This window comes from Tetrahymena thermophila (assembly GCF_000189635.1).
Source record: "Tetrahymena thermophila SB210 genomic scaffold scf_8254803, whole genome shotgun sequence".
NCBI lineage: Eukaryota > Ciliophora > Oligohymenophorea > Hymenostomatida > Tetrahymenidae > Tetrahymena > Tetrahymena thermophila.
In genome coordinates, this window is record NW_002476559.1 from 959,603 (window position 1) to 986,875 (window position 27,273).

General features: G+C 20.7%; 11 protein-coding genes across 11 annotated transcripts; 5 read left to right on the forward strand and 6 right to left on the reverse strand. All coding sequences in view use genetic code 6, as the record gives it.

Annotated features, from left to right (window-relative positions):
• Positions 1-614: 614 nt before the first annotated feature.
• Positions 615-1,001, reverse strand: TTHERM_000011209 (hypothetical protein; the record flags this gene model as incomplete). The annotated part of the gene is made up of 1 exon (XM_012795656.1): positions 615-1,001. One exon carries the CDS (start codon positions 999-1,001, stop codon positions 615-617), a length of 387 nt encoding a protein of 128 aa, XP_012651110.1.
• A 995-nt stretch (positions 1,002-1,996) lies between these two features.
• Positions 1,997-2,994, reverse strand: TTHERM_00011210 (nonclathrin coat protein zeta2 subunit, putative; the record flags this gene model as incomplete). The annotated part of the gene is made up of 6 exons (XM_001008200.3): positions 1,997-2,044; positions 2,098-2,200; positions 2,268-2,345; positions 2,416-2,563; positions 2,693-2,912; positions 2,971-2,994. The coding sequence occupies 6 exons, from the start codon at positions 2,992-2,994 to the stop codon at positions 1,997-1,999; spliced, it is 621 nt and encodes a 206-aa protein (XP_001008200.2).
• Positions 2,995-4,201: 1,207 nt separating this feature from the next.
• On the forward strand, positions 4,202-5,788 carry TTHERM_00011220 (kinase domain protein; the record flags this gene model as incomplete). The annotated part of the gene is made up of 7 exons (XM_001008201.3): positions 4,202-4,269; positions 4,435-4,509; positions 4,563-4,623; positions 4,690-4,902; positions 5,052-5,251; positions 5,390-5,666; positions 5,729-5,788. 7 exons carry the CDS (start codon positions 4,202-4,204, stop codon positions 5,786-5,788), a joined length of 954 nt encoding a protein of 317 aa, XP_001008201.3.
• Positions 5,789-6,120: 332 nt separating this feature from the next.
• On the reverse strand, positions 6,121-7,830 carry TTHERM_00011230 (cation channel family protein; the record flags this gene model as incomplete). The annotated part of the gene is made up of 3 exons (XM_001008202.2): positions 6,121-6,989; positions 7,045-7,531; positions 7,636-7,830. The coding sequence occupies 3 exons, from the start codon at positions 7,828-7,830 to the stop codon at positions 6,121-6,123; spliced, it is 1,551 nt and encodes a 516-aa protein (XP_001008202.2).
• Positions 7,831-8,886: 1,056 nt separating this feature from the next.
• On the reverse strand, positions 8,887-10,170 carry TTHERM_00011240 (transmembrane protein, putative; the record flags this gene model as incomplete). The annotated part of the gene is made up of 1 exon (XM_001008203.1): positions 8,887-10,170. One exon carries the CDS (start codon positions 10,168-10,170, stop codon positions 8,887-8,889), a length of 1,284 nt encoding a protein of 427 aa, XP_001008203.1.
• A 2,994-nt stretch (positions 10,171-13,164) lies between these two features.
• Positions 13,165-15,345, forward strand: TTHERM_000011247 (hypothetical protein; the record flags this gene model as incomplete). Its single annotated transcript, XM_012795657.1, has 2 exons — positions 13,165-13,315; positions 14,753-15,345. The coding sequence occupies 2 exons, from the start codon at positions 13,165-13,167 to the stop codon at positions 15,343-15,345; spliced, it is 744 nt and encodes a 247-aa protein (XP_012651111.1).
• A 2,161-nt stretch (positions 15,346-17,506) lies between these two features.
• On the forward strand, positions 17,507-18,253 carry TTHERM_000011248 (hypothetical protein; the record flags this gene model as incomplete). Its single annotated transcript, XM_012795658.1, has 1 exon — positions 17,507-18,253. The coding sequence occupies one exon, from the start codon at positions 17,507-17,509 to the stop codon at positions 18,251-18,253; it is 747 nt and encodes a 248-aa protein (XP_012651112.1).
• Positions 18,254-19,413: 1,160 nt separating this feature from the next.
• Positions 19,414-19,866, forward strand: TTHERM_000011249 (transmembrane protein, putative; the record flags this gene model as incomplete). Its single annotated transcript, XM_012795659.1, has 1 exon — positions 19,414-19,866. One exon carries the CDS (start codon positions 19,414-19,416, stop codon positions 19,864-19,866), a length of 453 nt encoding a protein of 150 aa, XP_012651113.1.
• A 966-nt stretch (positions 19,867-20,832) lies between these two features.
• On the forward strand, positions 20,833-22,149 carry TTHERM_00011250 (histidine phosphatase family (branch 2) protein; the record flags this gene model as incomplete). The annotated part of the gene is made up of 1 exon (XM_001008204.2): positions 20,833-22,149. The coding sequence occupies exon 1, from the start codon at positions 20,854-20,856 to the stop codon at positions 22,147-22,149; it is 1,296 nt and encodes a 431-aa protein (XP_001008204.2). The 5' UTR covers positions 20,833-20,853.
• Positions 22,150-22,175: 26 nt separating this feature from the next.
• On the reverse strand, positions 22,176-23,117 carry TTHERM_000011269 (hypothetical protein; the record flags this gene model as incomplete). The annotated part of the gene is made up of 3 exons (XM_012795660.1): positions 22,176-22,928; positions 22,985-23,038; positions 23,085-23,117. The coding sequence occupies 3 exons, from the start codon at positions 23,115-23,117 to the stop codon at positions 22,176-22,178; spliced, it is 840 nt and encodes a 279-aa protein (XP_012651114.1).
• A 2,013-nt stretch (positions 23,118-25,130) lies between these two features.
• Positions 25,131-26,399, reverse strand: TTHERM_00011270 (hypothetical protein; the record flags this gene model as incomplete). The annotated part of the gene is made up of 1 exon (XM_001008206.1): positions 25,131-26,399. The coding sequence occupies one exon, from the start codon at positions 26,397-26,399 to the stop codon at positions 25,131-25,133; it is 1,269 nt and encodes a 422-aa protein (XP_001008206.1).
• Positions 26,400-27,273: the final 874 nt, after the last annotated feature.

Below are 27,273 nucleotides of genomic sequence, written 5' to 3' on the forward strand. Positions count from 1 at the left end.
AATTATTTTAAAATATTATGAGCATTTTCTATAATAAAAAAAATTTAAAAAAACTGAATATTTAATTAATTGCAATAATATAATTCTGAATTAATTTTCTATATAATCTGATATTTAATTAATTATAGACAAACAGACAGACAGATAGAGAGAAATATATTTTGATGTATTTCTAATAAATTATTTATTGTTCATTTTAATAAATACAAAGAAAAGATAGTTACTCTTAATCATAGAACTCTTTGAAATGTTAGAATTTTTCAATGAAGATCGCTCTTAGATAAACGAGAGTTGGCTGATTAAATAAAATCTTAATGCAATTTTAGGTATTAGAGTAGTTTTACTAATAATTGTGCACGCAATATGGTGGTTTTAGATATATAATGGCAACTTAAATTTTCTGTTTTTGCTCACAAATTTAAAATTTTTAACTATTTGGGGACTTAATTTGTTGCATTTCTACCTAATATTTGCTGTAGCTGATATGATTTACTACAAAGTTAAAAGAGTTAAATTTTCTGTATTTTGGAAATTAGAGCACTTCCTTTTTTAGTTTGGCTTTGCTACTTCTCTCACTATTCTTATTCTTTTTTGGGGTTGTATTTATCCTACCCTCAAAAATAAATTTACAGATGACTCTTGGATGATGTTCGTAAATGTTTGTTATCATGGCATAATATTTATAATTTATTACATAGAATTTGCTATAAATAATATTATTTTTAGAAGAAAATAATTTATCCTAACCGCAATCGGGTGTTTATCCTATTTAATAATAAACATAATTGTAACCTTTTCATATGGTAGAGTATATCCTCTGATGACCTGGATGAATGCAATTAGTTATTTATATGCGCTTGCAGCATTTATAATAACTATTTTTCATTTCTGGTTAGCAATGGTACTCTACAACAAATACAAACTTCCATCACTTTCAATTAATTTTGATCACTTATCCATTCCAGGTAGCGTTATATAATTGACTAATAAAGACCTTCCATCTGATAATGATCTCATAAAAAATTAACAAAAACTTTGATAAATAGTTTGGAAGTATTAAAAAAAACACAAAATTGTAAATTGTTGTTTTGTTTAAATATTCTATTAATTAAATATAAGAATTAGTTATTATCTAATCATTAATGAATGAATGAATAAATAAATAAATAAAAAAATTATTTTTAATATTTCATGATATCGAAAAATTGTTATTAAATAATTATTAAGTAAAAACTATTTAATATAATATTAATGTATTTTTGTGTGTATGATGAATAGATGGGTAGGTATATAGATAGATAAAACTTCATTTTAAAAATTTAATGAATTATGTTTAGATAATATGATAAATGTTTGTTTGTATTAGTTAATATAAATTAAATTAAATTTAAATAATTCATTCGTTCATTAATAATAAAAACTTATTTTTTAAATGAATGAATGAATTAATAATATTTTATATTTTAGTTTGATTTTTAATTAATAATTAAATAATTTATTTAGACTTAAATTAAATAAACATTTTTTGCTAAAATGCTTATTATTAATATAGAATCTAATTAGTACTCCTTTGTTTAAACACGTTTAAACAAAAGGGAAATACTTTTTATGAATAGTTTGTATTTATTAACAAATTATTCAATTTTTCCATTCAAAAGAATTCAATTAAGCTAATCATAAAAGTATGATTAAACTTTTACAAATGAAAAAATTAGATAGAATTTTGTTATATTTGATTAAAAGACTAGATTTAATTAAATTGAATGAATAAATAAATTGTTTTGATTTTAAAAGATATTATAATAAATATAATTATTTTACATTTTAGCTAAAATATAATCAAATCAACTTAAAATTTACTTTTTATAAATTGATATAAATGCACTTTTGATAACACTTTTTACAAATTTTTATTTCTTATTAATAGATACAGACATTTAGGATTATAATCTATAAGGTATTTTTTAAATATTAACTGATTAAGCATTTATTGCTTTCACATATGAAGTTGCTACTTTATTTTACTCTTAGCAATATCAAACACCTTTATAAATAATAAATAAAATTTAGAGGTTTAAATTACATTGTTTTCATTACAGAAGAAAAGGCTTTTTTATCACTAGGGTTTAAATTCATGTTATGAGTGTCTGCCATCATGGATCTTGCTAACAAAGTATTTGATTCTAAGTTTACTACAATTCTATTTGATAAATTTATATATATTTTGATATTTAAATTAAGCTTAGTAATTAATTGATATTGTTTACCCTTCATGGATGATTTCATCTATGATTGTAATAACTGATTCAAATTTGGAAATAATTTATTCTACATCTATATTGTCTCTATTTATTTGTTTATTTTTTTATTTATTTTAAATAAAATTTTGTCATCTTTTCAATTAATATTTAATACTGTGTTATGTGATTTAATGATTCTAATATAACATCAAGGATTTAACTTAGGAGAATTTCGTTTTCTTCTTAATCTGAAAATATAAACAATAACACGTCTTTGAATTTTTTGAAAACAATATTCAACTAGTAGAATGAAAATATTTCAGCTATTAAAAATAAAATAATATTTTTAACATCAATTAGAGGTGCAAATTCAATTTTAAAATTATAAAAAGCTTAATCTTTCCTATAATTTTAGATAGATGTTTTTTAGTTTTTGCAATAATTATTTTTACTCTAACTTGGTTTCATATCTTTGATTTTTAGCTTGATTGCTTTATTGCAGATGTCTTATTCAAATTTTCTTTAACCTTCGAATGTTTAAATGTTATTATTGTTCACATTCAATTTAGATTGTTGAAAAGCAGTGGTATAATATTTAGAATATATTCTATCTCCGCTCATTTTAAGGAATGATATTCCTAAAATCTTGCTCATAAATGGATAACTAACTTACTGTTGTAAAAAAATAAAAACATCGCTAGAAACTTATGGTTTAAAATAACTCAAATACATTTTTAGGTGCAGCACTACTCATTTTCCTATTCTTTTATTGATATTATCTTAATTATAAATTTTAATGACACTAAATTCTAACTTGATAAAGCTTGTTTGCTTGCTAGTTTGTGAAATTTAAAATATTTGTTTCTTCTTATGGAATTTAATTTCAATTACTTAGATTAAAATAGTATAAATTTTATTTTGATAAAAAGTAAGAATTTCTCAGAAAATTTATAAAATCCTAAAAATGGTCTCACGTGATGTTTCAAAATTTTATTTGTTTTACAAATTTAAACTTAAATGTAATAGAATGAAAGTATTTTTAGAGCAAAGTATTTTACCAAAACTCATTAATTTGATTTATGATTCTATTTAAGATAATTTATGTAGAAGTCTGTCTATTTATTTATTTAGTGGTGGAGTTAACTAATTTTAGTAATAAATAGAATTAATTATTAATTAAAAACTACATACATACATGGAAATATTCAAAAATCACAAAAAAAAGAAAGGTTCGTTCTATATTCTTTTTTTCACTTATGAAATCGTTAAATTAATCAGGTTACTTACACTCACGAGTCCAATACATATTAAATAAAATAGTAAATAAGTAATTGAAGCAAGATCTAACAGGGAAAAAGCAGGTAAACTAAGTTAAGGAAATCTTAAAATGTGAATGGGTAACACATTACATTTTGTAAAGAATTTTCTACTTTTAATAATCAACCTATGGATAACAAATAAGTTTGGAGATTCTAAAAAGTTAAACATCTACTGAATTAATTCTTTGCTATGATAAATATTATAAGAAATAATTATTTATTTGATGCAATAAATTTTTATAGCATTAAAATAAAGTTTTTGATACTAAAAAAAAATTCAAATAAATTATTAATTGATAAATAAATAAATATGTAGATAGATTGATTGATTGATTGATCATTGTTAATTACCAATTTCGCATGAAGAAAGCAAGCAAGAATCATTTGAGTTATTAAAATTTTAAAATATGTAAATAAAACTTGATAAATATTAATAAAAGAATGAATCATTTTGATACTCATTCATATTTTTTATAATTTATTATTCAACCTCGCAGAGTTAATAAAAACAAATCAAATAAATCAATCAAAGTTGCTTGCATTAAATCCAGCAATCTTTAAAAATTATAAAAATAAATTAAGAAATACATAAATTCTTTTTCTTAAAAAAAAAGTAGTAAGTAAGTTAGTTAAATAGAAGAAATGCAAAACGATTTCTACAAGACTAAAAATATCAAAGAGGATTTTAAATTTGATAAAGTTTTAGGAGAGTAATTTCATTCATTTTTATTTTACTTTTCACTCACAATATTGCTATTAAACTGTTATGAGAAAGAAAATTATTTCTTCATACTGCTTGCCTTAAAAAGCTTGAATGAATTAATGAAAATAGCCAAGGAAACGATTTGTTAATTTCCAATTTTTAAAAATAAAAGGGGTTCTTTTGCAGTAGTCCATAAATGCATTAGAAAAGAGAATAATGAAGAAGTTGCTGTAAAAGTCATTGACAAGTAAGAGCTTTTTTTTTCTTTGGAGAATCAATAAAATGTATTTTGTAAATTAGAGCTAATTTAGAGCACGATGATTAGCTTGCCCTTGAAACAGAATGCGAAATTATGGCTAATGTAATTAATTAATAATTAATTGGACCTTATAACTTTAAAATTGCAACTATATAATTAAAAAAATAGATAGATCACCCTAACATTGTCAAATGCACTTGTGTTTATGACGAAAAGAGTAAGTTTTACATGGTTATGGAACTCATGACTGGTGGAGAACTCTTCGATAGAATAGTAGAAAAAGAATTCTATTCTGAAAAAGAAGCTTGTGATGTTATTAAGCCAATAGTAGATGCCATTAATTATTGTCACAAAATGGGTATTGCACATAGAGATTTAAAAGTAATCAATGAATTATTAAATCCAAATTTTACATTTTGTATTAAATATTTTTGTAGAATTTTATTTAAAACAAATAATTACATACATATATTTTGTGTTAATTCAATTCTTTTTATCATATTTAATATTAAAATTTGTACACTAACTAGCCTGAAAATTTATTATACACTTCTCCAGATCCAGATGCAACTATTAAGATTTCTGATTTTGGTTTGGCCAAAGTTATTTCAGATGAGTTGATGACAACAGCTTGTGGTACTCCTTCTTATATTGCTCCTGAAATCTTGGAAGGCAAAGGCTATACTTTTGCAGTTGATTATTGGAGTATCGGAGTTATTCTTTATGTCTTGTAAGTTATTCATCTAAATTTAACCAAGCAAAAATCAATATTTAGATAAATGCATTAAAAAAAGAAAGCAAAGAATATCAAAAATATTATAAAATAGGAAAAGCAATTAATTAACTTTTTTTTAAAATAAATGAAAAGATTATGTGGTTTCCCTCCTTTCTACGAAGATACTAACGAGAAGCTTTTTGCTATGATTAAGAAGGGTTAGTTTGAATTCCCTTCTCCTCAGTGGGATCCCATCTCAAACCAAGCTAAAGATTTAATCAAAAATTTATTAAAAGTTGATCCCAAATAAAGATATAATGCTGAATAGATTTTGAATCATGCTTGGATTAAAGACGGTGGTGCTTCTCGTAAGCATTTACCTGATTCTCTTGAAGCTCTTAGATAATTCAATGCCAGACGTAGATTAAGAGTAAATTTTAAACAAACAAATATATTTTCATAAATTTATTTAATTTCTAAAAATTTAAAAAGCGTGCCCAATTCTCAGTTTTAGCAACCACTAGACTAAAACATTTAATTATGAACAAATGAGGCTAAAATGAATGAAGTTTAGTCATAGATCGACTTTCAATAAAACAAAAAAGCATTAAATAAATAAATAATTAAGGAATTATAATTGTAACATATAATAGCATATAGATAAATAGATACATAAATAAATAAATATATTGTAATCAAATTTAATTATTAGATATATTTATTTTCATCTTATAAATAAATATAAGCGATGAAATATAAATTAATAAATCAAATTTTTATATAAATAAAAAACAAGTATATTTTATTTTATTATTTTCCTTTCTCACATGTTTAACTCAGCAGCATGTTCACTTAAATCCTGAAGAGCTTCATCAAAAGCTTAATCAAATTCTTTAAGAGTTTACTTTTTACAAAAAATTATTAACCTAAAAAATTTTTTAAATGTTTTAGTTTTATTTAATAAATATCTAAAAAATATTGTTAACTAATATTTATTATTAATCTGGGTTTTGATATTATTTCTCAATCTATCTATTGGATTGACAATTTTTATTTTATTTTATTTAAATTAACAAAAGAGGATTTATTCCAAGCTTTAACTTAATTCTCAATTTAAAAAATTTTAGTTGGTTATGCTATAATTTATTTAAATTATTTAAAAGATTTATTTATTTTTCTTAAAATATTTGAGTTTTAAAAGAAAAAACTTACTTTTAAGTATATTTAATATCAATTATCCAAAAAATAATTTATTAATTTAAATTATTCTGATTTAAATATAAAATCTTATGAAGATATACAACACTTAACCATTTTAGCTAGCTTCTATTTATAAATTTTAGGATTTATTAAAATGTTTTATATAAACATCGATTAAATATAATAAAAAAGAATATTTATTTATTTATTTATTTATTTACCTATTGTTGTTTTTAGTATTCGAATGATTCTATCAAGAATTCTAATTCATCTAAAATTCCTTATTAAACTTTAGATATATTTGAGTGTATGTCAACCCTTCCTAAAAGCATTCTAAATTGATTATCTTCTGAATAAGGTCTTTCAAAAGCTTTTATTTTTTCTTAATCTTAATCAGTAAGGTTGAATAAGCTTATAAGTATTATGACTAGAAGACTCAATAAAACTTAACCTGAAAGACATAGAAAATTAGTAAATATTTTTCCAAGGTAAGTTTTAGGTATCAGATCTCCATAACCGACTGTTGTTACTGCGACAATAACAAAATATCCACCTAATATATATAAAATAGATTTTCTAATATTTACTTATAATTTTAGGCAATTTACTTTACAATATTGAATTAAATTATTCAGGCTGTTTGTTAAGTTCAAGCACAAATATTATATAACTGAAAACAAAAATAAAAAGAAGGGTAATTGATGAAATTAGCATTAAAGGTCTAAACTAGTTAAGACTCTTAAAAGAAAACCAAAAAGAATGCTTCTTATTGTAATATTCATTATTGATTAAAATATATTTGATAATTTCAATAAACTTGAGAGTTGAAAATATGCTAATTATAGAGTCTATTTGATAATCTACTTCAATATGAACAATAGCATTCACTCTTGGAGGTGTGCAAATAAGTAAAATAAGAATGGTAACAATATTCAAATTTTTCTTATTCTCTCTATAATAAAAAAAGACACTTGCACAACTTAATATCAAGCATACAATTCTTAAAAAAAAAAAGACTGCATCTTCATTTTGATTGAGCAATATAATTAGATTATCTTCTTATTATGTCAAAGTCTACTTTGTGAAATAATAGCTCTACAATTTTAAGTATGAAATAATTTTTAACTACTTATTAAGTAAGAAATTGAGACAAAATATTTTTGTAAGGTTCAACAAAGGCATTTATTTTAAAAATTTACTTCACAACATTGGATTAATCCATTAATTGAGCACAGTATTGTATAGAGTTTATGATTTCTCATTATCTTCATATTTTACATTAAATTATTAATTTTTGATTATTCTAAATTATTTTTGATTTAAAAATTAATCATTAGTAAATTAATTAGTTCTCCTTTTCTGTTGATATCGATGTATCTTATTAAAGATACCATATCTTTTCTGATATATTTTCAAAATTAAATATTTAATTTGATAAATTTCCAATTCCTTAAATAAAATAAATGTTTTGTTTCACAATAATTGATAATTGTTTATTATATAAATTAATTAATTAATTAATTATAAAAACTATTTCTATTGCTTACCTTATAATCTATTAAAAAAAATACTAACTTCAATTAAAAAACTAAAAAATTTTTAAATATAAAATTAAACTTTTTATAAATCTGACAATCTCCAATAACTTCAAATAAGATTTTAAATTTAAAATATTTTTATTCCAATGCTCTTCATTACATAAGACTTTAATTGGGTTTTAATTTAAAATTAAAAAGTAAGTTTAATGAACTTTTTCTGATAAAGTATATCCACAATCCCTTACAAATATTTCTGATATAATAAACTCTTTATTTTAATTTTGACCTTCTAATCAACATAATTGATTTATTATCTATACTTATATACAAAATTTTAGAGCATCAACTTTTTCAATATGCTATTAGACAAAATATTTGAACGATGCAAGTCTATCTGAATTTGAAATAATTTCTTCATTCAAATGTAAATCAAAAAGAAATAATTTAATTGTAAATAAAGCAATGTAATTATTCTAAATTAATTTTTAATTTTATCCATCTAAAAAATCAAATAAAATCATAGATAAAAATAGAATCTATCTATCTGGATTATTAATTAGATTTACTTTTCATTAATTTTTTTATCTAATGAAATATTTTTTAAACTTAAAAATTAATTAATTGTTAAATAAATTAATAAAGAATCATTTATATAGTAATTTTGATATATTATATTTGATACTTTTAATTTATCAAATTTATATACATATATATTTATAAATATCATAAGAAAATAAAAATACATTTTGTTAAAATTTGTTAGGATAAGATTTATATTTATTTAGAAAAAGTTGGCTTTGTAAGCTAACTTTTAATAGATTTTATTTGATAATAAGTATCTATCTATATATTTCATGCTAAACTTTTAAATTTCTTTTATTATTTAATTAAATTTCATTTAAATTATTTGAGTCAATTATTATGAGGCGTTTACATATTATTATTATTATTATAATCAGAAAATTTAAATCCATAGTTCAAGATTGCAATTCCATCAATAGTATTTCTTTTATATCTTTCAGGAATGGTGTTGTCATCATGTTCATTATTTTCTGTTTGTTTCTTTTAAGCTGAATTTTACTTAGAGAGAGGTTGAATAGTTTATGGTTATGGTAAATTTGATGATTTTATTTCACTAGATTGACTATAATTGCTAACAAACTTTGCACAAACTACATTTGATTATTCGTACTCTTCGTCATTGTATTGATTAATTGAATTTTAATTTGTTTCTTCACATAAACTACTCTAAAGACTACCTTGTCTACTGTTGCTAGTAGAATCTTCATCTGAAGAGTCTCCAATTTCAAACTTAAAGATTAAATCTTCACGGTTTTTATTAATTTTAGCCTTAGAAAATGGAATGTAATAAAAGACATAGGGCACAATCAAGCATGGAGTTATCTCTACCAACGAAAAGAAAAATAAAAATACTTCAGATTCATTTTTAAATGAAGAGAAAATATAATCATCAGTGCAAACAATGCTTGGTTCTACTGAGTATTCTCTGATTACATTCAGCGCTATTTGAGCTACAGTGGTGAATAAATATGTAATAATTATTGAGCGGACCTAGCTCTTTAAAAGATGGTGTAAATACCCTTTTTTTTAAATTTACAAATCTTCTTATACATTTTTTTATTCTAAATCGATGATGTTCTCCTTTTATATTTTATTATAAAGCCCTATACCAAAAACAAAACTAATTAGCATTGAGGACCCACTTAGGGTTAGAGGAACGAAGTAGCTCCAAGAAAACCAGTTTTAACAATCTCCTTTTTTTAAGGTAGCTAGCACATAAATTGCAATCGCAATAATCAAAACTTTGTAAATTATAAATATCCTTAATATTATGCGCTTGGCTTATTAGTCTTTTTAAGGCTTCAATATATTTGTCCTGAAATAAAGTAGAGTAAAGCTCATTGCCACAAAAGAAAAGGTTATAGCTTGCACAAATTAGCTGCTGAGAAGCACACGAATATCTTCTATTAAAAAATTTTATATGAACTGAAGCATGCTTTGAACAAATGTTGTGAGTAATGATAGTGACTCAAATTTTAGATTTAAAGTAGATCTCCACATTTTAATTATGCAAACCAATGAAAATACCATGACAGAAAAGGCATATAAGCTAGCTGTTATGGTCATACCACATTGCAAAGTTGAGTTATTACAGTCATTTATTACAGTAATCATAGATATATTTTTTGCTAGCCTAAATCTAATCTTGTTCAATAAAAATTTGGCTCTTATCCTTCTTTTTTTTAAGCTTGCTAGTTGATAAATTTATTATTATTCTTTTAGATATTGTTTAATTTTAATAAAAGAATACCCTCTATAAATTGTTTTTTAATTTGTAATTATCGAGAATCAAAACAATTAATTAATGTAAACAATTTAAAAAATTTAATATTCAGTCCAATATTATTAATCTTTGAGATAATATGCACTTTTAATAGTTATAGTCATTGTATGGATAGATAAAAGCATTCAAATCATTATATCGCTATTTTATATGCTTGAAATCTGTAACATAATCCACCTATTTCTAATTAAGCAAGCAAATATTTTCAGCTTTAGTTTGATATTAATTATCCTGAAAAAAATTTATATTTTAAATAAATCTTATTTTTAATTTGAGTTTGTATTTTTATTTATAGAAATATATTTATTAACATTTTTAGATATTTTTTTAACATTTATTTTTGTAGAGACAAACAATCATCTACTTTTATTGTTGCTTAAATTATCACTCTCAAATGTAAATATTAATAAGTAGTGAGTGAGTGAGTGATAGAATATGACAATAAATTTTAAGTTTACGTTAATATTTTTAAAGATGATTTATTTAGATAGTTATATTAATTATCCAATTAATCAGAAAAAATAATTTGTAAAAGATGGAGGGATGGAGGGAGGAGAGATAATTATGAAAATAAATTATATAATATTTTATTTTGCAAATAAATCTACTATTTAATCAGTTTTATCATATTTATTCAGCCAATCAAACAAAATTGACTCATGATTTCTATTTTCATGAGTAAGCAGTATTCTTATTTTTTTCAGATTTTTTAGTCGTTTCTAAATAAAAATGAGATAATTAAAGAAAGAAAGACATAATAAAAACTTAAAAAAATGTTTTTAAGCAATAATATCAACTAATAACTTTAATATTCAGATTATAGAGCTAAACTTATAAGCTTTAAATTAATAAAACTCCAAAAATTAATCTAAATTTACTATTTAATCTACAAATTTAAAGACTAATTTAATTATATTTGAAAATCGATCTAAATATTATTTATTTTTTATGCAATATATTTCTAAAAATCATAGATTGTTTGTTTCTACCCTTATAAAGTTATTTCTTTGTTTTATATATTCAGAAAGGAAGATTTCCTGTTCTATTAACAATCCAATTCTATTAGAAAATAAGATTTATTATTCTATTTTATTACTTAACTCTAAATATTTTTCTTAAATTTTTTTGTTTTTTTATTAAAATAAAAATAATAACACTAAAACAAAATAATATTAGTTTATTGTCTCTCAAAATTAGTTATAGAAATAATATGGTTTAAGACCAACAAACAAATAAACAAACTAACAAACAAACAAACCTCTTCCTTTTATAAATAAAAAATATTTTAAAAACATAAATAAGAAATTGTTTGTTTGTGTTAAAATTTTTAAATAAGAATTTTTTTAATTTTGGTTTTAGATTTTTAATTTACTTTTATTGTTTAATAATAAATTTTATTATTTTTATAAATTATAATTAAAAATTTTAAAGGTTTAACTGAGAACTTAAAAAATTGTATTTAAAACTGTTTAACTCACAATATTTATTTTAAAAATAAGCAATATTTAGAAGTATCTTCAAATATAGTATAAGGAGCTTATTCCTTTTTAGATTCTATTGAATTATTGAAATATATCTTCTTCATAATACTATAAATATTATGGACTAAACAAATGTTTAATTAATCTTGTTATGTTCATAAAGGCTAAGTATTTATTTATGAGTAAATCTGGGTCTAAAAACGATATATTTAAAATAAGCGGTGCATTAATCTTTAAAATTACATGAGTAACAAACTTATAAAAAAATACAATGAAGTAAATCTTTTTAAAGATGTAAATATTTATGATAATTACGTTTACCAGCTAAAAGAAGTTTCAAATAAGATAAAAAATTTAGTAATAATTATAATTTTCTCATAATGAAATTGCTCAAAGTGTGTTTGTGTACTTACTTAATACCCAAAATAATGTTAGAAACTACTGTTTGGAGCATGTATTATCTAAAATTACAGTTTTGAAGATAATTTAATATATCTAGTTCTTATAAAAAAATATTTTCATTATACAAATTATAAAACTCAATCAAAAATGGTTTGTTTTATGATGGTTATTTTTTATTTAAGGTATTTAATTTAATTTAACTAAAATGATAAAAGAAGGAAGCTCATTTTGGAAATAGAAACCTTTATAATTTTTTAATTAAAATATATGGATTTTAATTTCTTCACACCTAATAGAAAGAATATCAAAATAAATTTTAGCTTGAAGCTTTTTTATTAAAAGTAAATTTAAAATTATGAGTATAAAATAATTAATTACATTTAAAAATTAATTTTATTTTTGATAATGTAGTAATTTTATACATTTTAAATGACAATTTCAATACATATTATCAATTTATTGACTAAAATAAGGAGCAAATCTTATAAATTTAATTATTTAATTAGTAAAATAAGCATTAAGTATCTTATAAATTATTCTTTCTCTCTTAATTAGAATTTAATTAACTTAAAAATAAGAAAATTTATATAAAAATTATTTGATTACCAAATAGGCAAATAAGATACTAAATTGAAAGCAAAATTTGAAAGGGAAACACCCTTTTCAAATTAACCTCTTAATTAATTTTTATTTTTGATGAATAGAACAATTCCAGAATATTTACTTTTTAATCAATTAAATGCTTTTATTTTCTCATTTATAATTCTTTAAGTATTAATTGGCTGGGATTGTAAAAAAGGCTTGGGATAAGTATGATTATTAGATTGGTTTGTTTTTATATAAATTATAATTTTGTTATTAATTAAATTTTTGTCTAGTTTCTTATAATTTAATTAAATATTTTGAAAAACAAAAAAATCAGATTGATTGATAAGCTTACAAATGGGTTGTTTAGTCCACAAAAAACATTTTTTATAGTTTTTGGAAGGTAAAATTTCTTTTGTAGAGTATGAATTCGCGAGTGAACATAATTAGCAAACATCTTAAAGAAACGTAGCTTATTTTGTTTTTGATTTGAATAATTTGATTGAAGGTGGTTAATAAAAAGATTCAAAAACTAATTTCATAGCAGGTATTATTTATGATTCATAAGAAGATATAGCTGAGAAGTTAAAAAGTTATATTTAAAACTGTTTAACTCAGAATATTTATTTGAAAAATAAGCAATATTTAGAAGGATTTTCAAGTATAATATAAGGCGCTTATTCTTTTTTAGATTCTATTGAATCATTGAAATCTTCTTTTTCATAAAACTCAAAATATAATGGAGACAAATAAATTTATTTTGGCGTAATTAATCTTGTTATGTTCACTGATGGCTAAGTATTTATGAGCAAATCTGGGTCTAAAAAGGAGATATTTAAAAATAAGTGGTGCATTAAGCTTTAAAATGGCATTGACATCAAACTTAATAAAAATTACAATGAAGTCAATCTTTTTAGAGATGTAAACAGTTATGACTATTACGTTTATCAGCTAAAACAAAGTTCAAAAAATATAAAAGAGATTATTTTAAGTAGTAATTAATGTTCTAATGATGAAATTACTCAAAATGTGCGTACTTAATACCCAAAAGATTCTGTAAAGCTTAATGATAAGAGCATGTACTATCTAAAATTAAAGTTTTGAAGATAAATAAATAAATATTTTCAGTACTTATAAAAAATATTTTGATTCTCCAAATTAAAAACTAAATCTAAAATTTTTTTTTCTTCTGATGATTAATTATTGAAAGATTTTAATTTATTAAAACTAAATGAAAAAAAGAAAGTTTATTTTGACTATAGAGATCTTAAGAAAGTTTTAATTAAAATAAATGGATTTTAATTTCATAATTGCGTTAAATAGATTTAAGAATATCAAAATATATTTTTACTGTAAGTTTGTTTGTTTTTTTATTTTATTGTAAAAAAATTTAAATGTAAATTCATAAAATAATTAATTAATTACTTTGAAAAATTCATTTTAGTTGCAATTTGCAAAATAAATAAATATCTCTATTTCTTTCTTGATAATAAAACAACTTTATAAATTTTAAATACCAATTTCAATATATTATATATTCTCAATTTATTGGCTAAAATAAATAGAAAGCATTTAATTAATTAACATAAAAATTAAAATAATAAATTTTTTTGTTTTTAATAAAATTGAATATAAAATATGTATGGATGGTGTGGTGTGTATTAATTATTATATAGGTTTTTAATTAAATTAAATTTTCTTTGTTTTTAATTAAATTTCTTGATTTAGTTTCTGATAATTTTATTAAATAATTTGATAAAGTAACAAAAATCAGATATATTGATTAGCTTACAAATGGGTTGTTTAGTCCTTAATAAATACTTTTTGTAGTTTCTGGAAGGTAAAATTTCATTCATAGAGTATGAATTCGCAAGTTCACATAAATAGCAAACATCTTAAAGAAAGTTAGCTTATTTTGTTTTTGATTTGAATAATTTGATTGAAGGTGGCTAATAAAAAGATTCAAAAACTAATTTCATAGCAGGTATTATTTATGATTAATAAGAAGATATAGCTGAAAAGTTAAAAAGTTATGTTTAAAACTGCTTTACTGACAATATTTATTTGAAAAACAAGCAATATTTAGAAGGATTTTCTAATATAATATAAGGCGTTTATTCCTTTTTAGATTCTATTGAATCACTAAAAGCTTCTTCATAGTACTTTAACTATAATGGAGACAAAGAAATGTATTTAGGTGTAGTTAATTTTATTATGTCCATAAATGACTAAGTTTATCTGAGTAAATCAGGGTCTAAAAACTATAAATTTTAAAATAAGTGGCTCATTAAGCTTAAAAATAGCTGGGGTATCTAATTTATTGAAAGTTACAAAGAAGTAAATCTTCTTAAAGATGTTATAAATTATGATAAATATATCTATCAGCTAAAAGAAGGTTCGAAAAAGGTAAAAGAGATCATTTTAAGTAGTAATTAATGTTCTAATGATGAAATTACTGAAAATGTACGTAAATAATACCCAAAAAGAAAAGTAAATACTATTTATAAGTCCATGTATTATCTAAAATTAAAGTATTGATGATGAATAAATAAATATATTCAGTTCTTATAAAAAATATTTTGATACTACTAATTAAAAACTAAATCCAAAATTTTTTGTTTTCTGATGATTATTTATGTTGAAAGATATTTAATTTATTTTAACTAAAACGATATAAAAAGTTCATATTGACAATAGTAAATCTTTTTTATATTTTAAATTACAATAAATGGATTTTAATTTCTTTATGCCTAAAATAGTTGTAAGAATATCAAATAAATTAAATTTTTATTTTATTATAAATTTAAATGTAAATACATAAAATAATTCATTTTTTTGTAGCTTGTAAAATAAATATTTTTGTAAAATTATTGATAGAAAAACAGCTTTATAAATTTTAAGTTACAATTTCAACATGTTCTCAATTTATTGAATCAATTTAAGAGTAAATCTTATAAATTAAGCTAGGTAATTAGTAAGAAACAAATATTTTAAATATAAAACTAATTTCAGTTTAACAATTTAATTTACATATTAATTAAAAATCATGAATTTTATCAAAAATCTAATTTACTGATTACTTTAAATTAATTTAAAGATTTATTTAAAAATATAGCAATTAATTTTAATTTTTAAAAATATATTTTCTGTTTTATAATAATTTAATTAATTGAAAAAAAATAGGAAATATTAATATAAAAATTACAGAAGATATCTATTAAATTATTAAATAAGCCAATATGATATTAAATTCAAACATAATTATAAAATATTTTATTTTTTTATATTTATATTTGTGTTATTATATGCTATACATTTTTGCTTCAAAGCAAACTCAATAAATAAATAATTTATTATTATCAATAAATACAACATGATATTATTTTATAGTTAATTTCTAAAATTAGCAAATAAATATCAAAAATATTTTGATAACTTTTTTACTCATTTATACTTTTAATAGATAACTTTTAAATTTTAAATAATTTAGTGGAAAAAAAAGTTCTCAAGAAAAATTGAAAAAAAATCAGTTCTTTACTCAAACAAATGCAATTGTAAAATTAAATTTTTAAGAATTTATTATTTTAGATTATTCATCTTATTTAATACTTAATTTATTCAAAAAAGATATGCCTAATATTTTTAATAATCAAATTGCATAAATAATTTATTTAAAAGGATAAAATTCTTGAATAAAAGTATGGGGTGCTTTGTATTGTAAAACTGCTATCTGCAATTTATTGAGGGAAAAGTATCTGATTCGAACTATGAGTTCGCTTGTGAATATTATAATCAATTAGTATAGGATCAAGTTTCTTATTTTGCAATAGATTTAGATTAGCTTAATCCTAATTCTGAAATTATCTAAGAAAATTAAAAATAAAATATGATTGTTGGTATCTTGTATGATTTTTAATAGAATATTTCATTAAATATAAGAAAATTTATATCCTCTTGTTTGAAAGATAACATTTATTTTAAGCTAGGCAACTACTTAGAAGGATTTGATAATTTAATTTCAGCCATTAAAAACTTTATTTATTCTTCAGAATCTCAAAAAAATTTTAACAATAAAGGGTCATATTTTTACTCTAGCTTGATAGATTATTTTTTGACGAACTTAATGTTGAAAGTAGGAGATAAAATATTTGTTTCTAAGTCAATTAGCAATTTAGATTAAGTAAGTAATTAATGGTACATAAAAATTGATAATAAATATAGATAATTAGACAAATAAACAGATTTGGTAGACTAACAAAATAATTATTATGAAATTAAATAAAATCTGACTAAAAATTTACAAGAAATAATTTTGAGTAGTAATTAGTGTTATGATAAAACCATTCTTTCAGATGTCAGAAAATTATATCCTTGCTAATAGGAAGATGATCTATAATTTCATATGTACTTCCTTAAAATTAAATTTTGATCAGTTTTTTGAATTATAATTGAATATATATTATCAACAGTGTTTAAAATCTAAAAAATTTTATGAGGCTTAAGCCGATTTATTTAGAAAAAACAAAATAATCGATTTTTTTGTTTATTATAAAATTTTTTTAAGGTATGGTGCATATTAATTTGCTTTTATATAAATTAAATTTCGTTTTTAATTAAATATCTTGTCTAGTTTTTTATATTTATATTAAATGCTTTGATAACAACAAACATTCAGATTTATTGATTTGCTTACAAATAAATGGGTTGTTTAGTCTTAAAAGAACACTTTTTATAGTTTTTTGAAGGTAAAGTTTCATAAATAGAGTATGAATTCGCAAGCGAGCATACAGAACAAACATCTTAAAGAAATGTAGTTTATTTTATTTTTGACTTGAATAGTTTGATTGAGGATGACGAATAAAACGATTCAAAAACTAATTTCATAGCAGGTGTTATTTATGATGAATAAAAAGATATAGCTGAGAAGTTAAAAAATTATATTTAAAACTGTTTAACTGACAATATTTATTTGAAAAATAAGCAATATTTAGAAGGATTTTCAAATATAATATAAGGCATTTATTCCTTTTTAGATTCTATTGAATCATTGAAATCTTCTTTTTCATAATACTAAAAATATAATGGAGACAAATAAATTTATTTAGGTGTAATTAATCTTGTTATGTTCATAGAAGACTAAGTATTTATGAGCAAATCTGGGTCTAAATAGGATATATATTAAAATAAATGGTGCATTAAGCTTTAAAATAGCATGGACATTAATCATAATGAAATTTATAATGAAGTAGATGATTTTAAGGATGTAAGACGTTATGACAATTACGTTTATCAGCTAAAAGAAAGTTCAAAAAAGATAAAAGAGATTATTTTAAGTAGTAATTAATGCTCTAATGATTAAATTACTGAAAATGTGCGTACTAAATACCCAAAACATACTATAAAGTTTAATGGTAGGACCATGTATTTTCTAAAATTAAAGTTTTGAAGATAATTAAAAATATTCATTTAGCTCTTATAAAAAATATTTTGATTCTACAAAATAAATCCTAAATTTTATGTAGTCTTCTTATGATTAATTATTATGAAACATTTTATTTTAACTTAAATGAAAAAAAAATTTATTTAACAAAATAAATCTTTATAATTTTTTAATTACAATAAATGGATTTTAATTTATTTATTATTCCTAAAATAGATGTTAGAATATCAAAATACATTTTTACGGTAAGTTTTTTTATTTTATTGTATATAAATTTAAACTTAAATGCTTAAAATAATTAATTACTTAGAAAAATTCATTTTTGTTGTAATCAATCTACAAAATAAATAAATAAATAAATAAATAAATAAATAAATAAATACGTTTAATTTTTGATAATAAAACAACTTTATAAGCTTTAAATGGAAATTTCAATACATATTCTTGATTTATTGACTAAAATAAGTAGATAAGAATTTAATTAATTAACATAAAAATAAGCTTTTTAATCCTTTTTAAAAATTTTTATCTCACTAAAAACACCCCTATCATACCTATTTTAATTATTTTTTTAGGCTAAAATTTAAGTATATTAACTTTCAAAACAATCTATTTCCATCACAAAAAATATTTATACTATTTTAAAAATTATCAAAATGTTAAGCCTGCAATTTTTTAAGTGTAATTTGCTTTAAAATATTAATTTTATTTTTAAGATAATTAGTTATATTTTCTAATTTACAAATACTCTACAATTTAAATAAATAAACAAATAAATTACTAAAAATTATTTTGGATAATAATAATTATTATTTAAAGCCATTATTAACATATTAATATATATAATATATAAAGTTATTTTTATTTTGTATATTGTTCTAATTCAGTTAGAAAAATTATATAGAAAATTTATTTTCTGATAATTGCTAATCAGATTAGAATGAATCATATAATTAATTAGTAGAAAGTAGAAAGATAAAGTTAAAACAAAATATAAATAAATAAATAGATGTATAATATAGGGCACGATATTTACTATTTGGATTATATATCTAAAGAAAACAATAATATAAAATATGAATTTGCATGCTAAACTAGAACTAAGAATGTTTAAAAAGTTTCTTCTTATTTTGTGATTGAATTACCACATAGCTAAAGTAATCATAATGATTAAATTACTAAAGATTAAAATAATGAAACCAAGAAACATAAATCCAACTTTATTGCTTGTATTTTTTACTCTAATCATGAGGATTTTAACGAATACCTAAAGCAGAATCTTTATGAATCGATAACCACCTCGATATTATTTTAAAATAAACAGTATTTAGAAGCTTTTGAAAATTGTCTAAATATGCTTCAAAGTAGCTTTCAAAATTGTGAATTAAATAATTTTATGGGTTTATGCAAGTAAAAAATGTAAAGAAGTTTGCTCTATAATATTTAATAGTAATTAGTGTCTGTAAATGCTGCTCTTAGGCTTGAAAATGATATTTATTTGTCAAAATCCCTTAAAAATTTTGATAAAATAGAAAACATTCTTTACATATAAAGACCAGGATTATAATCAGTAATATAGTTAAATCAATCTACAGATTTTATAAATCACAGCGATATGAGCTTTAAGATAAAAGAAAATATAATATAATCTGATGATTTTTTGATACTTACAGATTCTCTAACTCTACCTTTTAAAAAAATATTTAGTAAAAACATCAAAACTTAATACCCATTAGATCCAAAAAATGTGAGATTTGGAAATTTTATGCATATTTTAAAAATTTAAATTATATGAATTTCAATTAATAGTTAATTTTATTTAAATAAAACTAATTATTTATTTTAAGTAAACTTAGCTTTTATTAAAAATCTTAAAGTGAATTTTTTTAATAAAATCTATTATATAAATAAAGTATTCTACCAAATAATTAAAAGATATTTATATTTTGTTATCTATTTAATTAATTTTGAGGTTTCAATCAATCAGCTTAATATTTATTTTGCCTAACTACACAATAATAGTTCTATTTTTTTAGAAAAAGAGAGGTTAACAAATATTTTGCATAAAGTAAATACTATTTTTTAGATTTTATCAGATTTATTTATAGTAAACATTTGAGTAAAAGCAAATATAATTCAAAATTATATATGCTTTAGCGAATTAATTTCTCAAATTTTATTTTTTTAAAAATTCATTCATTTTTCTAATTTATTTAAGATTTTTATTTACTAAATGATTTATTTTAATTGCTTGTTTGTTTTTAAAAGTGAATTAATTTTTTAAAATACTAAGATATATATTATGTATGAATGAATGAATCTCTTTTTTACTCTTTATATTTTAATTGATTTAAAATAATATTAAAAAGTTTACAAATTTAAAAAAATAAATTTCATTTCTAATCAAAAAATGTATTAATATTTTATATTCAAATAGCCATTTATTATCATTTTTACCTTCATTTTATAAAATATTTCAATAATAAAAATTTATTATTATAGAAATAATTTATTTATTTTTTGATTTAAGTAAGTAAGATCTTTCTTAGAATTAAATTTAGATTTTACAAGTTATTAATTAATTACTTTCTTAACTACTTTATAATATGAGTGCTTATAAAATGAAGTATTGCTTTTGTTCAAATCAACTGATAAGTTAATATCGCTTGATTTTTGCCTATTAATTGATAAGACATGGGCATAGATATTCTATGAAAGGATAGCATTTAAAAGGTCATCAACATTATGAGCAATAACTTAACTATAAAGGCCATTTGACTCACATTGGAATGGTTTAGTAAAAAAAATTAGGATAGCTGATTAGAGAAGAATATATTAGTTAAAAGAAACTCTTAGGACAAAATTATGATATAAATGAGATTTCAATTTATTCATCTAATTCAAGTAGATGCCTTCAGAGCGCTAATTCTTTCATGTAAGGCCTATATCCAGAAGAATCTGTTTAAATCAATAGTCGCAGTATTTAGAATTATCAAATAAATCCACCATATTTTTGTGATAATTCTTAAAATAATAACTAGTAAATTCAATAAACACTTGAATTTTAAGGGTGTGATTTGAAAGTTTATCCTTTTCCAATTAGAAATTTCGGAGTTGATGATCATATTTTAAATCCAACTTTACCAAACAAAAAAAACGTTATTGATGAATAGAAAAAGTAAAATATGAAAGTTGTATAAGAAGAAATTTAATAATTTGAAAAGGAGTTAAAATAAATAAAAAACAAGATTAAACTTCATGAAGATTTTAATCATTTCGATGTATCTTCTTTGTTTGACATATCTCTCAGTTAAAAATATTTTGGAATAAGCTATAATTTAAGTGAATTCGAATATGATTTATTAAACTATCTTAAAGCTTTCTAAAAGTTGCATGGATAATATACATAATATTACAGTAGAGTAACTATAAGTCCCTTGCTTAATTACTTACTTAAGATAATTGATCTAAAAATACAAAATTAAATTAATATGAATATGATAATTGGAATTACTCACGATAGTAGGATTGTTCCACTGTTATAATTGTTTGAATTGATAAATTTAAATAAATAAAAGAGCGAACTATATTCTTAAATAAAAACTATAGAATAATATCCTCCATATTGTGCTAATTTTACATTCGAATTATATTAAAAACAGAATGATATAAAAACCACATCAATATTAGATAATAAAATAAATGAAAGTTTTAAAATTAGAATTAAGTATAATGGAAAATATATTAATATTCCAAATAATCAAAATAAACTCTTAGATATCGCCTAGTTTTAATCTTTCATTAAAAGTCATATTGTTTCAGATTAAGAATATAATACATTTACAGGTTCAAATATCTAAATTTAGCAATTTTTGGAGTCATTTATTTCTTCAAAAAAGTGAAACTTATTTAAAATATTTTAAATTTATCAAATAATTCTATTTAGTTATATACAGTAAACTTTCATTTTTAACATATTTATTTTTCTACTTGTATAAAGACTAAGATGGGTTTTAGTATTTTCTCTAATTTTTTTGTAAAAATTTTTATTTTGAGTAGTATTTTGAATAAAGTTAGTTAGATAGATAGATAAATTTTTAATTTATTTAAGTAAATACATTTGAAATTAAATCCAGTTAAATTTTATAATTTAATTAATTTTGGATTATATAATATACTCTTATATAAATATATAGCATTTAAATGTAAAATATAAAACTAACTAATCTTACTAATCAAATACTTAAAGCTAGAATATCTATTTTCCCTCTATCTGTTATAATTACTAAAGAATTTTAAATAAAATAAAGACCAATAACTCTCTAAGTTAAGAATGAAGAGATGCTAATTTAGTGAACAACTTTGTCTTGAGTTAGATCATAAATTAATATAAAATCTATCTCCTTGAGGAATAAAAATCTATTTCTGTAAATTTAGGAATCGTGAAATAGCTCCCATTCGAAAGAATACTTATTTAAAAGTGTATTTTTAAAAGGATTTAGCTTATACAATCTTAAGTCTCCAAAACCACATATAAAAGATAGTGAATTGACTTTAATAAGTTCTAAAACATAATTTTCTAGTTCTATATCTGGATATTAAGTAAATTATTTTATTACTTTCCTTGTAGATAAGTCAATAACACTAACTCTGCCACTTTCAAAATCTTCGATTTATCCCACTTTTTAATAATTATTATAAATTAATATGAATTAATTTTTAAATAAAACAAACTACCTAATAAAATATTTGGCTATAGAAGTTACAATGAAATAACTATTTCTGACAATTCTGATTTAAATTGAAATATGAATTTTTTTGTTTTGTAGTTAAATACAAATATTCCTCCTAATGTTGAACCTAAATACATAAGATTCTTTTGTATGAAACAAGAAGAAATACAAAAATCAAAATTAAATATTTTCTAAATTTAATTATCATAAATAGATCTGATTTCTACAATACTTTAACCTTTATTATAATAAAAAAACAATCCCTTAGTTTACTAAATTTTGTTTATTTCTACATCAAATCCTGATCTTAATTTGATGAATTAAAATATATTTTTTATTGTTTGAGTTTAAACATCAATAAATTTAATAAATCCTTAATTAGCAACTAAAATGCACTTGAAGTCTATCTAGCAAAAGCATTTCTTTCCTATTAAAAAAGAGAGACTATTTTGTCTTTATAAGCCAAGATTGCTCTACTTTTAAATAATATCAATAGTGTTTATCTTTTTAGGAGAATTAATTAAATAATTTGTGTTTTAAAAAGTCTAAGTAAGATCATTGAAGTAATGTTCTTCTGAAATGATTTTATCAACAGCTTTAATCACTGTTTAGAGCTCCTTCTAAGTATTTTAAATAATAGAATCTATACCAAGCTTTCCATTATACAAGTGTATTAGTCTCTACATATCAAACTAAGAAATCTTAAAACTTTCTATCATATTTTAATCTTAATTTTCTTGCTAATTTATGACTTTTTCAAAAGCATCAAGTGTTTATAAAGCTTACTTTTTTTCTCTGTTTAGATCTTAGCAAAATCTGATAAACTATCTTTAAATGGTATTTTACTATTGCAACAGATACTCAGTAATTACTTGTATTTATTTTTATATTTACTCTTAAATTGTTTGTTAATACTAATTAATATTAATATCAGTGTTTATGGTGTTGTGTAGAGAGTCAACAAACAGAAAATAATCAACTACATCATGGCTTTTATGCTTCCCATTTAATACACACTAAGGGCAAACAAGCTCAAAATCCTTATTTTGTATATAGCATTGAGGATTCAAGCATATATACTCACACTTTCTTTTATGAGATGAACAAATTAAATTCATTATTTGAATATTTTTTAGCAACAAATGTGTATTTATTTATTAGATATATATCTTTTTTATAATTAAAATATTAACAGCCACATATATTAATAAAGTAAGTATTTTTTGAATTCAAATAATCTTAGATTAGATTATTATTAATAAATAAATAAATAATTTATAATATAATAATAATAAATTAAATTTAAGTTTAAAAGTAAAAAATTTCTTCTAGACTTATTCATAAAATTATAATATTGACAATTAAAAAATATAAAAAATACTTTCATATAAAAAGAAATTAGAATATTAAAAGTAAATATCAGAAACAAAGTAGAAGATCATTTATTTATTATTCCTTCCTTCCTACTATTCTAATGTACTTAAATCATATCATATCATTTATTTAGAAACATAAAACAAATTAAGAAAATAAGAATTAATGAAACATTAAGTTTTTTAGCTAATAAATAAAAAAAAATTTAATTTTTGAATAGTAAAATACCTGATTATTTCTATAATTATTACTTTTAATTTTAATAGCTTTAATTAAGCCTAAATATATATCGATTTTATTCATTATTAGATTATTTAATTATATAGTAAAACTTTGAAGTAATCATTTATTTTAACATAAATAAAGATAAATTGCCTTATTTTAAAGATAGATAGATAATCATCTAGAAATTATTTTTTTATATTAGAATGTTCTTTTTTGATAAATAAAAGTAGATAGATCATTTTATTCCAATAGCTAAATTGATTATCTTCTTTAATCTTTGGAAATATATTTTTACTTTATTGATAATAAAAATAATTATCAATTAATAATAAAATAATATTTCATAATTTTCTCTTTAATTAAAATCCAACATTAAAAGTAAGTTTTGTGTTACAATAAAATAATTTATTACAAGATATAAGAAACGAAAAGATTTCCTAATTAATTTTATGAAATAAGATGAATAATTTTTGAACTTAATTAACATAATTATCTAAAATAAAATAGAAAGGGATATTTACATGCAAATTTACATATTAAAAATTATTTTATCAAATTTCAACTGCTTCTATAAACTAAAATTAAATAAATGTGTCAAGTAATAAATAGAACCTAAGTGATTCATAATTTGACAGATTTTCTTTGTATTAATCTGCAACAGTGATTTCAAAATTATGATTTGCTTCAATTACATTAAATATCTTTTGTTCTAAGAAAATATTAATCTCTATTTCTATTTCTTTGTTGCAGTGCTTGAAGTCTCCTTTAACTAATTTAATAACACTATTTGTGAGATTAGTTGGATTGAGTGAAAACTGAGATAATCTTGCATGGAAGAAAATGTTATCTTGCAAAAGGATGGCAGAGTCTTTAATTTAGTCTCTACACAGTCCAAATCCAAATCTTGCAGAATTAGAAATGTCAACATTTGAAACCTTGATTTTAAATCTGTATTTTTTGTTCTTTTCAAGTATCTTATTAGAATAGTAATATGTGCCATATCCTAGCTGTTATTCTTGTATTTTAAGAGTTAAACTATGATTTAAGCTATCTCTTTCAATATGAAGATCTTAATATTTTGTATCATGCTTAGATTTTATAAATTCAAGACTTTCAAGTATATCATTTTTAAGGGTTTGAACGCCATTGTTTTAAAGTATGTGATTGATTTAATCAAAATCTGCAATCATCATCTATTTTATTTAATTAAGTTTCTCAAAATCTACTGTTTTGTATATCTAGTTATTTTTTTCTATCATGTTTAGCAAATAATCTGAGTTTTCTTTCTTTTTTTCGATAAATTCAATAATGAAGTTTCTGTAATTCTTTTCTCCTTCACTTGGATTATGAGATTGCTCTTTTATTATTTAATTGAGAAGATCGCCCTTAGATAACTCCTCATATTTCTTTTTGATCTAGCTTTCACTAAAAGGATTTTCTGTAACAAATTTAAGAAACTAGCTTTTACAATCATCTATTTTCGATATTATGTCATTCTTTAGACTCTCAAAATAATCTTCTATTTTCTTTTTTAAGCCCTCACATTTTTTCTCTCCATTTTCAAAAATTTCAATAAGATGCTATTGAATGGCATGGCTATCCAGAGGAGGCCAATTAAATATGACTGAGTCTTTGCAATAATCTAAAATCTCTTTGATTCTAACAAAATTTTGAGGCTTAAAATTAAAGTCTCTATTAACACAAATTTCACAGTAAAAAACACTATTTTTTTCATTAATTTCATTTATTTAAAGGTAAATTATATCGTTTTTAAGATGTTTTTAGCACTTCATGCTATTATCTACTTAATTTTGTTCCATTTTCCTATTATTTGTTTAGCTTGATTTTATTGTGTCTGTTTGTAAAAGTTATTAACAAAAATAATGAATCTATCTAACTATGATTCTAGATTTTTTAATTTAAAGATACAAATATTCTTTATAAATTCTTAGTACTAATTTTTTATTTTTTTAATGGATTAGATCATTTATTGAGTTTAATTAATTAGTGGACAATAATAAATCATATCACTTTTTTCAATAGAGTAACTAAATAAATAAATACTGCTACTACATTATACTAAATATAAAGGAATTATCAAAAGCTAATTTAAAACATTTGGAAAAATTAAACATTTGATATTTATCAACACATTTTTTTGTTATTGAAATATTTATCTCTCAGTTTAATTTTTTAAGTTAAATTTTTTAAAAAAATGTATACACATAAAAAAATTAAATCATATTATTTTTCAAAAGTTTTACAACAGAATTTGCTATTTACTATCCAAAAAAATATTTCAATAAAAAGGATTTCTAAATAGCAAGATATTTTTATTAATTTTTGATAAATTAGCGAAAAAACTAATTTAGTGTAATAAATTTATTAAATTTTAAGGAGGAATAAATCACACATAGCTATTGGCTAATTTTATTCTTTAGCTTCATATAGAAATTGTTATCATTTGATTCATCAATGAATAATGTGAATAATCTAAAAATAATTAATTCTATCAAAAGTGAATACTTTTTCATTATCATAATAAAATATATATTTTAATTACTTATATTTTTTATTATCTCGATCTATTTCTATGAGTTAAAAAAAAAATTTTTATATGTTTTATTATAAATAATAACATATTTTTTCAAGAAATTAAGTTGCTATATTTAGATGAGGTTTTATGGTACAAAA